Raw genomic sequence first — 13427 nt, 5'->3', positions numbered from 1 at the left:
TGGAGGCGATTTCAAACCACAGATTCGGCATCTAGGAGGTTCAGCCAAGGATGGCCAACTACTACGACGAGTGCCGATGACCGATATTTGACATTATGTGCACACAGGAATAGAACTGCTACTTCGACTCTTCTTAAATCCTCCCTTGCTGCAGCCACCGGAAGGTTGGTGTCAACGTCAACTGTGTGTATAAGGCTTTAGGAAGGTGGTCTGTATGCGAGGCGACCAGCCATTTGTGTGCCGCTCATGTCACGCCATAGGAGAGACCATTTGCAGTAGGCACGACAACATGTGTACTGGATGCCTGATCAGTGGAGGGCTTTTCTCCTTACGGATGAGTCTAGGTTTAGCCTAGAAAGCGATAGTAGGCGTTATTTGATATGGAGAGATCCTGGAAACCATTATCATCCGTTAAAGAGATGCATATGAATGAGGCAGTGTCTGTGTTTGGGGTGGCATCTCTTTGGGTGGACGCACAGACCTCCATCTCTTTCCAATGGAAATCGTGAATGCTCCGGTTTATAGAGATGGCATACTTGATGCATATGTGAGCTCATATGCCAGGACGATAGGTGATGCTTTCCTGTTACAGACGATAACGCAAGACCACACAGGGCTCGCACCGTAAATGATTATCTTCAACAGGAAACAATTATGCACATGGAATGGCCAGCTCGATCCCTGGACTTGAATCCTATCGAACCCGTTTGGGATGTTTTAGAGAGACGTCTAACTGCTCTCACTTCCTATGGAACTGATAGACCGCATAATTGAAAGCATCACGCATAGCTGTATTCTTTCTAGAGGCGACCATATTCGATATTGTAGGTACTTTTCCTATAGCAAACTAACACCTTCAATTTGTTCATTTTATACATCTGCTAATTTCTATGCTACCATAATTGTCTGGTAATTTATTTTTATGTTATTTGATACCTTACTATGTGTTGTAGATTTTCCTTAAGTTATGATATCCGGTGTAACTGTATGCCAGTATTGAAAGAAACAATCAATCTGGTAAGAAATAGCTGTGACTTGTTTTTGAAAATGAGGCGTAAAAGGTTATTCCATTTGGCATCAGCTGTACCATTATTGACGACTTTATCGCCTGCACCGGTAAATCTTATTTCTGAAGTGAAGGAGTGTTGCATCTATAGGTCGAAAAATATGGTCAATATGTTTGCAAAATCCTGTTCCGTTTTGGACAGCATTTAAATAAAATAAATAATTCGAATTTGATGCAAACAAAAATGCATTAGATTAAATGTTTAAGTAATGTAGAAAATTTGCATAAAATTTAAAATAAAAAGTCGACGGTTATGTCAACATACTATTAATAAAAGTAATAATACTCAGTGAAGGTTATTCATATACAACTATTAGATTGTGAGATTTTTATAAAATTTGAGAACTGTAAATTATAAGCAATATCTAAGCGATGTTATATTTTTTATAATCAGGCAAATTATAAAAATGTTATAAAAGCAATAATGAAACCTGATTTTGGTCTATGAATTCATGCAATTACTCATCCCTATAGTTGAAGAGGGTGAAATGCAGAATCGCTCACTTGTTTTTTTGGCGCTTTTTACAAGATAAGAATTGGATTTTTATCAATTTTCTTTGACTTTTTAAGTGAAAATAGGTCGATATGTACATGGATAAAGTCATAGGAGTGTGCAATTCTGGGATATTTTTTTAAAGTGAAAATAGGTCGATGTGCACATGGATACCGAGTTAGTGCAATTCTTAAAAACGTGCCAAGCACTGGACAATTCTGCTCTTTCCCTGTTAAAGAAATGAGGCAAAAAAGTATTTTTAGACTATGGTAATTTTGATCATTGCCCATTTTAAGAAACACGTAAGAAGTCTAAATTTGCATGTGGTTCCTTAGCAAAGGAAACACCAAGAGTTTACCTCCTGCTACTACAAACGTGTTTTTTTTTTCTTGGGGTGTGGAGTTTATAATATGCAGAGTTCACATATGAAAAAGTTTCAAGACTCATATGATGTAATATTAAAAGCATCAGTTTTAACTATAAATTTTTAGCTTTTTTCAAAAATATTTTAAAAGTTGTACTTTCCTAACACGAAAGTAGCTTTAAAAAAAAACATGCAATTTATCCTCCTACCAACAAAGCTGATACCTATCAAATTAAAGGTTTCGCTAAAGTTAAGTGGATAGAAATGGCGGCATGTTTTTTCAGCTCAGTATTTAGGGTTACCATAAATAACAAGGTTATCATAATTTTTCATTTATCGTGCCCAAATGTCACCAAAAAGGTCTAATACTAAAGCTGTGCCGAGTTTAGTAAAAATTTAGGAATAGTCATATTTTATGTCAACTTGAAAGTACTGAAAAGGATAATAACTATATAATTTATAAGTTTTGCAGTTCTAGAATATTGGTGCAGTCATGCAGACCCCACCTGTGTTTAAGGGTTAATAAATGAAATATTTACCTCATAATAAGCTTCTTTAATTTCTAAAGCGTTTGCATTTCTCGATATTCCAAGAATTTTATAATAGTCTTTTGCTGATGCAACATTAGATGTATGAACTGTACGACACATAGGCGATGGTATTTCCTCAGCAACTACAATTAGAGATTTTAAGCAGATCAAAAATAATTATTTTGCTGAGATATTTACATAAAATTTTTCAAAATATTAAATAACTATACCGTACCTCTAAAACATAAATTGTATCTCCTATAATTTGAGATATAGCGTTGAAAAGTTGATATTTTTGAAATATCTCTAAAATTCGATAATTTTCTCATTTTATTGATACATGGCCGTAAATTAGAATAACGCATCATATTACTGAATGATTTTGACTCGGTGACCAATAAGTAAATTCAAAAATTTCGCCAAAACGCATGTCCACTTTGGTCGCCGCTTTTTCGGATGGCCAAGAGTCACAAGCGCGAGTCTCCTTTCCCCATCGATGACGACTAGCTGATAGCTTTGCACTTTGTAATCGATTACGAAGTCTCGATACTTTGTTTACGTTTTAGGCGGAATTGTGGAAAATTTTGCGGAACGGAAAAGGGCCTTCACCTTCATATTTTATTTATTTATTTTTTTGCGGTATACGAGACTGGGCGCAATGCGAATAAATCTGTATGATACACAGAAACTTGCTCATATTGCTGATACAATGATCAAGAGTATTGATATGTTTAGTTCATTTCTGTTGTTAAAATAAAAAACCTCAATTGTGCATGTAATGAGTGTAAACAATAATGAAAATTTAGATATGTCTGTATTGTTGACTAAGTAGTAATAATGCCTGATTGTAAAATATATATTAGACTACTGATTGTATATGTACGATTTAAAGTAATAATTACGTAGGGTAGAACACAGCAAAAGAATCACTGAATATTTATTTATTTCAATGACCCGTAATTTTTGTTTTGTTCATAGGGATATATCTTTTTTAGGTGATATATCTATTTTAATATATTGTGTACTTAATTGTGTGTGCATATATATATACGAATAAACGGGCCTTAAAACTTGGGTTGATTTAGTAAAAAATTAAATATAGTATAATGTGTTATTATAAACATTATAATACTATACCACACAAGCACTTTCTTATATATGTAATATAATCTTAGAGAAATACCAACTGAATCCTTCTTTGAATATCTATAATATTCTCTGACTGTGTTGTTTCATATACAATGATCAAGCAAAGACAGCGTTAAAATTTTGCTCCGAACAGCTGAGATGCGTGTCTTAAATTTTGTACTAAACAGCACAAACTTATGTCTGGAGGAAAGAAATTTATAAATTTTGTTTTGTCTACGATTTTCATTTCTCTACATCGAAAAATTATACTGGGGTGGGGGCACCACTTCACTTGACATTTGATTTCAAGTGGCATCTGATGTTTTATGTCAATAAAAATATGACAGTTCATCCTAATTTTAATCTCTTCTTTATTGTTAGCTTTTAAAAAATTTGCTTCTTATTTGCATTTTGTTCTCTTTCTGTCAGTAGATGATATTAAGGATTTGGTTTTTATTATTTAACCATACTCTCCAATTTCTTTCTGTTGCTTCTCATGTAGGCACATGTTTCTTTTTCATTCTTGCAGCAGATATTAAGATGTGTAGTGCTTCAAGTGAACTAATATTTTGTGGATTTTTGTTTGCTATTGATTTCTTTTTAAATTATAATCCTGCTTAGTGTTAAGATTTATGCGCTGTTTATATCTGGTAATTAATAATAAAAAAACTATGTATTTTCATCATTTTGTGTACATTTTAACCATACAATTATTTTTGTATGCGAATAAATTTGTATTTATTGACTTTTCTTTACACCCAATTATCCCTAAAGTATATATGCTATGCTGAATGCATTATTTCAGATTCAAAATGTATACACAGAGAGATGCATATCACACTATGATGATAACAAAAGTGGTAATTTAATAACATTGACATCAAATATCACCTAAGACAACCACTTCCATAGAAAAGTTTTTGTAGCAGCTGTGTCTGACTGTCTTACAGAAGTGTTTTGTGATTTAGAATTAACTCGCTGTAATACTGATGCAATTTAAGGTTACTAATATGTGCATTCAGCTGTTTTTCTTTATTAGTTCAAACAACCCATGTTATTGATCAAAAAGCAATACCTTATTGTTAGTCATATTATAAAAATTAAAAAATGGCTTTTGGAAATTTTCCTCCTTATGCAATGATTTCCAGTTTGGTAAAAAAGCTTTCATAAGTTGATCTTACTATGGGCACATATTGAATTTTATTTAGTGTTAAAAATCATTTCTATGGTATATGTACATATTTTTACAGTTTTTAAAATACTTCAGAAATTCATTATCTCATGCCACAAGGCATGCATAAAATAAGCTTATTTCCTTGTACTATTATTAAGCTGTCCAGAAGAAGCCTTTTTTTGACAATGGATCACTGAAAGTTATGCTGTATCTTTATGTTAATTAGAAAATAATTTTGGATAATAAAATAAATGTATTAGAAAAATATTATATTAAAATATTTTTAAAACACATAATTAAATTAATGTATTCTAATACATTAATTTAATTATGTGTAATTAATCTGTAATTTAAAGCAAACCTTCGTTCTTCAACTACATATTCATTTCCGATACCCAAAGGCTAATTCCATCATAATAACTTGTATTTTAACTCGTCATTATTCAGCAAAACTTTTTGATTAAAAAATTCTGTATTCGTCCTTTGTGATAAAAGCCCAAGATACGAACCTCCACCATCTGCAAAATGCATGGCTCTCTTTGTACAGGATCTCTGTGGCTGTTACTGGAAGCCTAGAGTACGTTCAAGCAGTAGTAAATAGGCTTCCTTATTCTCCGTTTATTTAGTGTGTGATATATTTGTTTGTGTGTGTTTATTTGATAGTGTGTCTGTATAAATACTTTTGTCTGCCATTGGAAATAAAAATATATGCATTACAAATCCGAGTTATTAAGTATATTAAGGCTGTTTACATTTTTCATTCCAAAACATATATTCAATTAAAATACATTATGCAATTTGTGTTCATCTACATTTGTTAATGTTTAATTAATGCCAACAGAAACATGTTCGCATAAATTCCTCTAAGTAATTTAAACATGAGGTTGTTTAAGAAGGCCATTTTTATCCATTCATTTACTGAAATATTTGTATTACTTCTTATATATTAAAATTTACATATATTATGTACTTTTTTCAGTAGACAATCCAAGAATATTCTATATGTTAAAATGTATGGTATATGCAATAATTCCCCCCCCCCCCCAAAAAAAAAAAAAAAAAAAAAAAAAAAAAAAAAAAAAAAAAAAAAAAACTTATCCTCTATTTGTGATCTTATTATCTGATTGTGTCTTCTTCAAAATACACAAATAATCTGATGGAATGAAAATATTTTGGTCATTAAAACTTTTTAATCACTGCTCTTTACATCTACATTTCTTTTTTCACATAATCTGAAGTTTTCGAGTAGTCTGAAGGTTTTCAAACTGTGTTTCACAGAAATTTTAGATACCATGCAACTCCTCTAGGGCATCTGTAAGTCAAAATTTAAAACAATTTTTAATATCGCTGGACATCAAAATGAAATACTTGAAATAATCTTTGAAATTCTCTTATTATTGTTAAAAAATATTAAGCAGATTTTTGTTTATGATTAAATTTATAATGAAATAATGAATTTCTTTTTACTTTCTGCATAAAATGCACAAATTTTATATTTCAATTCTTTAACATTTATTTTTCTGAGGATAGAAATTCTTCTATAGAAAAAATTACGATTTTAGAAGTTTTTCTGAATTTAAAGATTTGAAGACAACCCTGTTATAAGGGTTTACGATTATAATGTGAATGACCCAAATAATTGTAAATGGCCTATGGCCATACTTAATACACATATTATTTAAATTGACATGCTTTACCTGTAATGTACATTTGTGACTTATGTTATAATTTAAGTGCACCAGTTTACTCACACTTATCTGTATTGTATGTATGTAGTATTATATGCATCTCTAGACTCAGGTTAAAGCTAGCTCGTTTTCCCTTTCTCAGCTTTCCCAGATGACATTTTTGGGTCTTTACTGGAACTCGACGCACACTTTATTTCGGCTAGAATAACCACTTATCTCACTCTTCTTTTATTCAAAAATTATAACATACTAATTTGGGGAAAAAATTATATTTTATGTTAGTTACTCATGACAACATTTGAAACAACCTACATGTTCGACAAGGGGTAGGGGTCTAGGAAAGCCACAACTTTTTCAATGAACTGGATGAATAAATGCAGCCCTGCCTTTTGTTGTGTTTTATGCATTTATAAATTTCTACCTGACTGTTTATTCTTTAATTCTATATAACACAATTAATCGATGCTTGTTTCTTGTATGGAATTTTAACATTAATTCTACATAATAACATGAGTAATCTTTTTTTTTTTTAAATTGTATTTTAGCATTATTAAAAAACACTTTGGCACTATGAACTGAGAATATCTGTCAATCTGTCTTCTACGTTAATTTACAATAATATAAATGTGAATATCTGAATGGAGTTATATTGAAAGATCTACTGGATGCTATGATTCCATTATGGTCAATCCACCACATTGGAAATATTAATTCAAACAATAAGTACAGGAAAAGGATCAGCAAGACAATATATCCTCTTTTGAATGAATACATTTAACTTTAGTTATTCCATATGATGTATTATACAACACCCCAAAATCATGGAAAATAACTTTCTAAACCGAGTTTACAGTGTAAAAAAAGTAGTGGAAAAATGTTGTAGTCATGTAACTGGGCTATCTAACATAAAAATTACAGCATATTACACCAGTGTTCTTACCTTTGCTGCATATTACAACCAAATAACTACAATTAGATATGAGAAAGAACAGGCAGTGTCAGTACAACCAAGAGTAAAACTTTTACAGAGTTGCTAATTTGAAAACAAGTGAACCTGTAAAACTAACCCTGCATACTGGTTTGCTTTAGATGCATTTGGTAACCAATATGCCGTAAGTCTTTACCAGATTCAGTTTTGAGTGCATTAAATACTATATTGCTCATATGTCTTGATCGTGACAATCAATGCAGCTGCAGCATTATTGAATAGAAATAAGTTATATGACTCTCAAATAAGTGTTTGTAAAGTTGTTCAGGAAATAAATATTACTAAATAATAACATGTATTATGTTTATTGAATTGTACAAAACTTATATGTTATACTTTGAATTATCGTCAATTTTAATTGTCTGAAATCTGGTATTTGATAGTATATAGTTGTAGCAGTTTTTTCACTATAAATTCTGAAGAATCCGAAAATAAATGCACATACTAAAGTATTTCAAGTATGATAATATTCAGTATTTAAGATTATCCTAAAAGTATGAAATTTATTATTTTATTTGAAAATAAGTATTAGTGTATCCATGGCATGCAGGTCCCACTCATAGGTGGGGGTGTCACCTTTGCCAAAGGTTCTTTGTAGCCTGCTTTAGGTTTTATACTAATTTTAATTACTGGCCATCTACTGAAATGGTTTCTTTATGTATATCCACCTTTATTCCAACTCTGGTATTTCTACGGCGATGGAGGTTTAGTTGACCATACTTCTTGACAATTCTTTTACTTTTTTTTAGTTTAATTTTTTTTTCAATTTGAAGCGGTAGACCAGTATATTCATCTCGCATAACTGTTTTTGAAGCAGACTCGAAAATCTCCTTCAAAGAGTTCGCTACATTGTGTAAATTTTCGCTATCTAAATTCCAAAGGAGTGACCGAATTGATCTGTAATTTGCATCACACTCATTGATCAAATTTCTTTTTTTACTCAACGTTGCTTCTTCAGATATGGTGGGTAAATTATCTGATGTTCCACCTGAAGGAGTTTCAGTTGATGAATATTTTCGTTTTCTGGTGCCTGAAATACTTCTTGAGACTAAATCTTCATCAACTTTGAAAATAGGTGTTGAAAATAGCCATTCTGCAGTACATTCCAAACTCCAGGCTGGAAACTTCATGCCAGCAAACACAATATGCTTGCACAGCAGTCGGTTTCTTCTGAAATCTAAGCACGTGCATTGACACAGTTGTTTCTGTTCATCAAACGTGACAGAATAAACTGCATCATGCTTAGTTTCAGAAGAAACTTTAAAGAAGCCATGTGAAATTTTTTTTATACTACCCACATAAACTTCAGCAGCTCTTAATTTTGTTTTTATGTGATCAATTAACCATTTTGGCTTATTGATTAAATAATTTGGTACATGTTCATTGTATAACCTGGCCTGCGAAAGCATACTCAGATTTTTTCTGACGTAAATTCTATATCTTTCTGGCAGAAATTTCTCAACCAAGATCTTAATTATTTCAGACAGCATACAGTTTTTATATCCCTGAAGATATCTATATTTTAGTTCCTCATTTAAGCGTTCAACACCATTGTTCGAGTTTATGAATAAGTCATTTGGTTTGTAAGCCAAAGCCCATCTCACAATTTCCTTGAATTATGTTAATTCAAAATAATCTTTCACAGCTTCATATTGGTTCCATGATTTTAATACCTCTATTGCTGCAACCATTTCATCTTGAGTTGGAGCATTTGCTATGGCACGTAATTTACACAAAAGCTCTTCTTTGGGAACCACTGCATTCTTTTTCTTAGAAGCCCATCTTGAGCATGCCTGCTCTCGATGGAAACTACATATAAAAACCTTAATTCCTGTAAAGACATTTTCCAAACTTGTAATTTCTTCCATTGCAAAATCAACCATCCCATATTTTGGTCTAACGAGAGGCGACCAATTTTTAATAATTATAAGAGCTTCTTCTAATGCTTTGGCTGTTTCATTTTGTGTAATTATTATGCTCACTATTTGATAGTTCACATTTGTTTTGACAACTAAAAAATAAAGTGGGAGAGCATACTTACAGGTTCGATAGGTCGCGTCGAGAAGAACAAGATTAGAACCATATAAGACATATAAATTTTTCATTTCTTCACTTTGATATACAAATAGCAGATTTAGTTTTGAATCTGTAAAGTCATTTGGCTCAGTACCATCATATGTATTTTCAGTACATGGTCTAAAAAAAAACAGAACATTTGGAAGTATCCCAGCTATTTATTAACATTTCTGTATTTTCCTGGTCAATTTTACTAGTTCTAATATTGGATTTTGCTTGGCTTATTATTTTCCTTATTGCCTCCATTTCTGGATAAAATCGTCTGCGCGTTTTATCAGTTTCTCCCAATTCAGTTGAAACGTATACTTCTAATAGCTCTGCAATTACAGTGGCATTGCATTTTCCATTCTTAACTTTAGAAGCTATGAAATGCCGCACTCTAGCATCTATAGGTTCTATTACTGCAGCCATGTTACCCATTAGATGATTTTGATGATCTTGGCTATTAGGTAAATTAAACATGAAAACTTCTTCACCAGCAATACTATCTTTATTGGCTAGTTTTTCCTTAATTTTCCGAGATATCATAATCTTTCTTTTTCGGGTTGGCACTACCTGTAATTTAAACATATTTATCACAGTAAAATTTAGAAATTCCAGCACAGTCATCTAAAACTAATTATTGATAAAGGTTCAATTTTAAAAACTTTCTGTTCATAGCAAATTATTCAAAAAAAAAAAAAAAAAAAAAAAAAAAGAGGAGTCATTTCTTTCCTTTAAAAAAAGCTGTAAAAAGGATCTTCCATTTTTATAACAATAGATCAAATTACTTCTTCAAAGAAACATAACCAATAAAACTTCACTTTGAACAACTTATTTCTATTTGTAGCAAATTGGTTAGAATATAATTAGCATAAAAAGCCTTTATTTCTGGCCTGAAAACATCATTTTATTTGCATGTCAATTACTGAATTATTTATTTAGGAAAATATTACTGTTAAAAACCCTCTTTTGGCAAAAAAAAAAAAAAAAAAAAAAAAAAAAAAAAAAACACTATTTAGAAAAATATGTTGAATAAAGAGACACAAAAAATCATTTCTCTTTTTTACATTGTGACTCTAAAAATACCTTTTGTTTTTATGTCAAAAAGTATGTATACTTTATCATAGAATACCTTCAATACATCTTGCTCATACGTGACAGAATTATATTTTTTCCTTAAAAAAAAATTCTCTAACATTACTAAGACCATCTTAGAACAAAAAGTTAAATAAACTTCTACCTTGAACTGAGGCATCCTGTACATTCGGGTAACATTAATTACAGCTGGACAATTAACTTTTTTAGTTGTCTGGTTCTTGGAATATGCTTTACCAAAAGCATGATCAGTTTGACACTAAAAGAAAAAAAAAAAAAAAAAAACACACACACACATATATATATAATCCAAGAGGTGATATTTTTGTATAAATTTTTAAATATAACAATGTTATTTTACCTTTTCATTTTTTTCTTTAGCATAATTTTCCTTTTGACGTTTATTCAGATCTTTTCCTTGATAGCAAACATAGGTTTTTCGCCCAAAGTGGAAATAGGGAATATCATCTAACCAGTTTAATCGTAAATCTGGAGTTAGTTCAACTGGAAAGAAAATTTTGATTTAGATCACAATCTGATAAGCTTTGATTTTTAAAAGAAAGAAATTACAGATCTCTATAAACATATTATACATTTAACTGTCTCTATATATACTACATACTGTAGACACTGCTTAATGTATTGCAGCTGATGTCGTGTATATTGGCTATTGAATTTTTTAAGTTCTGCTCTTTCATATATGGAAACATAAAAAATGCATCATTTGCTGTAATTTTATTTGCTCAATTTGGTTAATATAATCAAAATATTATACAATAAATTTCTTAAACTGAAGAACGAAAATGATTTTAATCAAGCATTTAGAAAAAAGCGCAAAACAATAAAATTAAAAAAAAAAAACTTAATTTCATACGAATTTTCAATAGCTATTGATTTGGAAGGGCTTCAGCACAGTTCCCTCTTCTTCAAAAGGGAGGTAAAAATTCCTGAAAACATCTTTGCCAAAATACACTTGCGTTTTTGCGCAATTTCAGATTTTACATTGGCAAAATCTCTTTAAACAAGGATGCCCTCCAAGTATTAAGATTATAGGTATAGAATTGGTCCAATAAATTTCAGAAACATTATGCACTACTCAAATGAACTTTTGCAATGAAGACTGTAAACAATTGATAAACAAACTTTTATTTTTCCTAATTAAAATGTTAAGAAAGTGGCTAGTTATATTTATAGTTAATTCAATTCCTATTTTAAAAGATACTTTTCTCATCATCTTATATTATCAAAAATGGGCAAATGTAATCACATTAAACAGCACTTACTGCAAACATAGAGAGATATTAAAAGCATTAAACTATTATGTAAAAAAATTATGTCATTTTGTCTCATATTAAAATTATATATGCTAGGTAAAGTATAGAATGAGCTAGCTGCCTTACGCAAAAGGGATGCCTTTGAGAAGGTCTAATGGGAAACTGTCTTGTATTCACTTATATATATAAGGAGAACAGGAAAATTCCCATGCAGCTAATCCATTCAACAGTATTTGTACCTTGATCAAACATCCAGTATTCAGCTATCTTATCTGCTAGTCCATTGGTGCTAAGAGTCAAAATAGACAACTTTTTTTTTACACACAAGATAAGTGATTTTACACACAAGATAAGTAGCATTCATTGACTAAAGAAATATATATATCACATCACTAAAGAAATATATATACATTTCAGAAAACTTTCCTGTTTTCTAAAATTCAATATCTTTATTATTATAACTTCCTGATATTTCAATGCATTATAATTTTATGGTGAACTATTACCTGAAAATAAAACAGAATATTTTTTGAATTGGTAGTGTTTATCATAAGGTTATTTTGAAACATGTTGTTAATGATAAAACTAAAGAATGGATTTTCTTTATAGACTATTAAATGATTATATTTCAAATCAACAGACTGCATTCATACACTAAAATAGGATGAAAAATATAGTAGTCATCGAGACAAATGTCGAGTTTCTCAAGAAACAACAATAAAAATTTTCAAATCTAACACGGTATATCTTGTTTAATGTTTAATATAGTACGGAATGTTTCGTGAAGCATCAGCTATTTAAAAAAAAAAAAAAAAAACATGCAATACCTGACAATGAAACCAAATAAAAATCAAACATAACGCTATTACACGTTATGCAACAAAATTAATGAATATGAACGTCTATAAACCCTTTCTTCAACTTGGACCGAATCTCGCAACATCAACTAGATCGTACGCAATAAAATTAATACAAATTAGTGCTGATAAGTTCTTTGGAACAAAATGGCCAAATATCAACTAAACAACCAAAGAAAGCATTTACATTCTAGAGGATTTTTATTTACTCGTTACATCTTCAAAAATTACTTACTCTCTTTATCGAATGACTTTCCATAGTAGTAAACATATTTTGTTACAGTTTCTACTTCGTGTCTGCGAAGTATTTCTTTAAATTCGCTCCAAGATTTCGCAAAATTCATTTTGCCTCTAAACACAAAGGTTCATACACGAGACGGACTTTGAAACTCGTAATCGATAAACCGGCCATTCCCCTATCGTTGACACAAGTCTTTCTATCGATGGGGAAAGGAGACTCGCGCTTGTGACTCTTGGCCATCCGAAAAAGCGGCGACCGTCCACTTTACTGACAGACAGACAGACAAAGTAGACAGATGTCTTTTGTTGCACCCGCTAAGTCTTTCTGCATCGATGGGCGAAAAATCAGGCATAGGTGCGAAGGAAAGGTATATAGAAAGGGGGGCAATTTCGTATTTCAGAGGAGAGTAAAAAGGAACTTCGTATATTTTATACGAGTTCGAAAGGCCAGGAAGAAAAGATGGGCCAAAAT

At 31.0% G+C, this 13427-nt stretch overlaps 2 protein-coding genes across 11 annotated transcripts in view; both read right to left on the bottom strand.

Annotated features, from left to right (window-relative positions):
- Positions 1-10837, bottom strand: part of LOC118181906 (dnaJ homolog l(2)tid, mitochondrial-like) — a 71170-nt gene extending 60333 nt beyond the window's left edge. For 5 of the 10 annotated variants that reach the window (XR_015043082.1, XR_015043084.1, XR_015043083.1 and 2 more), the window contains exons 1-2: positions 10730-10830; positions 2463-2596 (exon numbers count right to left, since the gene is read on the bottom strand). Coding sequence is in view for 1 of the 10 variants with exons in the window: in XM_085824082.1 (XP_085680208.1) it covers positions 2463-2573 (111 nt within the window). In the remaining 9 variants the exon portion in view is untranslated. Of the gene's footprint in view, positions 1-2462; positions 2597-10729 lie in introns of all 10 variants that reach the window. The other 5 variants (XR_015043086.1, XR_015043087.1, XR_015043085.1 and 2 more) reach the window with 2 other exon arrangements.
- LOC146995481 (uncharacterized) lies at positions 5926-13196 on the bottom strand. The gene is made up of 3 exons (XM_085824084.1): positions 12951-13196; positions 10946-11088; positions 5926-10062 (listed from the first exon to the last, which is right to left on the bottom strand). Exons 1-3 carry the CDS (start codon positions 13057-13059, stop codon positions 9628-9630), a joined length of 687 nt encoding a protein of 228 aa, XP_085680210.1. The 5' UTR covers positions 13060-13196; the 3' UTR covers positions 5926-9627.
- Positions 13197-13427: the final 231 nt, after the last annotated feature.

This window comes from Stegodyphus dumicola, chromosome 9, assembly GCF_044657685.1.
Source record: "Stegodyphus dumicola isolate Sdum_Otavi_A_Nest chromosome 9, ASM4465768v1".
Taxonomy (NCBI): Eukaryota; Metazoa; Arthropoda; class Arachnida; order Araneae; family Eresidae; genus Stegodyphus; species Stegodyphus dumicola.
This window is presented reverse-complemented; position numbering and strand designations above follow the sequence as displayed.

What these genes read in the sequence shown, in the direction of transcription:
- LOC146995481 (XM_085824084.1), bottom strand. Translation starts at nt 13,059, where the DNA reads ATGAATTTTGCGAAATCTTGGAGCGAATTTAAAGAAATACTTCGCAGA. An exon ending in AAAGTCATTCGATAAAGAGA is followed by an intron (nt 11,089 to 12,950) that starts GTAAGTAATTTT and finishes TTTTCTTTCCAG; the next exon opens with TTGAACTAACTCCAGATTTA. An exon ending in CTAAAGAAAAAAATGAAAAG is followed by an intron (nt 10,063 to 10,945) that starts GTAAAATAACAT and finishes TTTAAATTACAG; the next exon opens with GTAGTGCCAACCCGAAAAAG.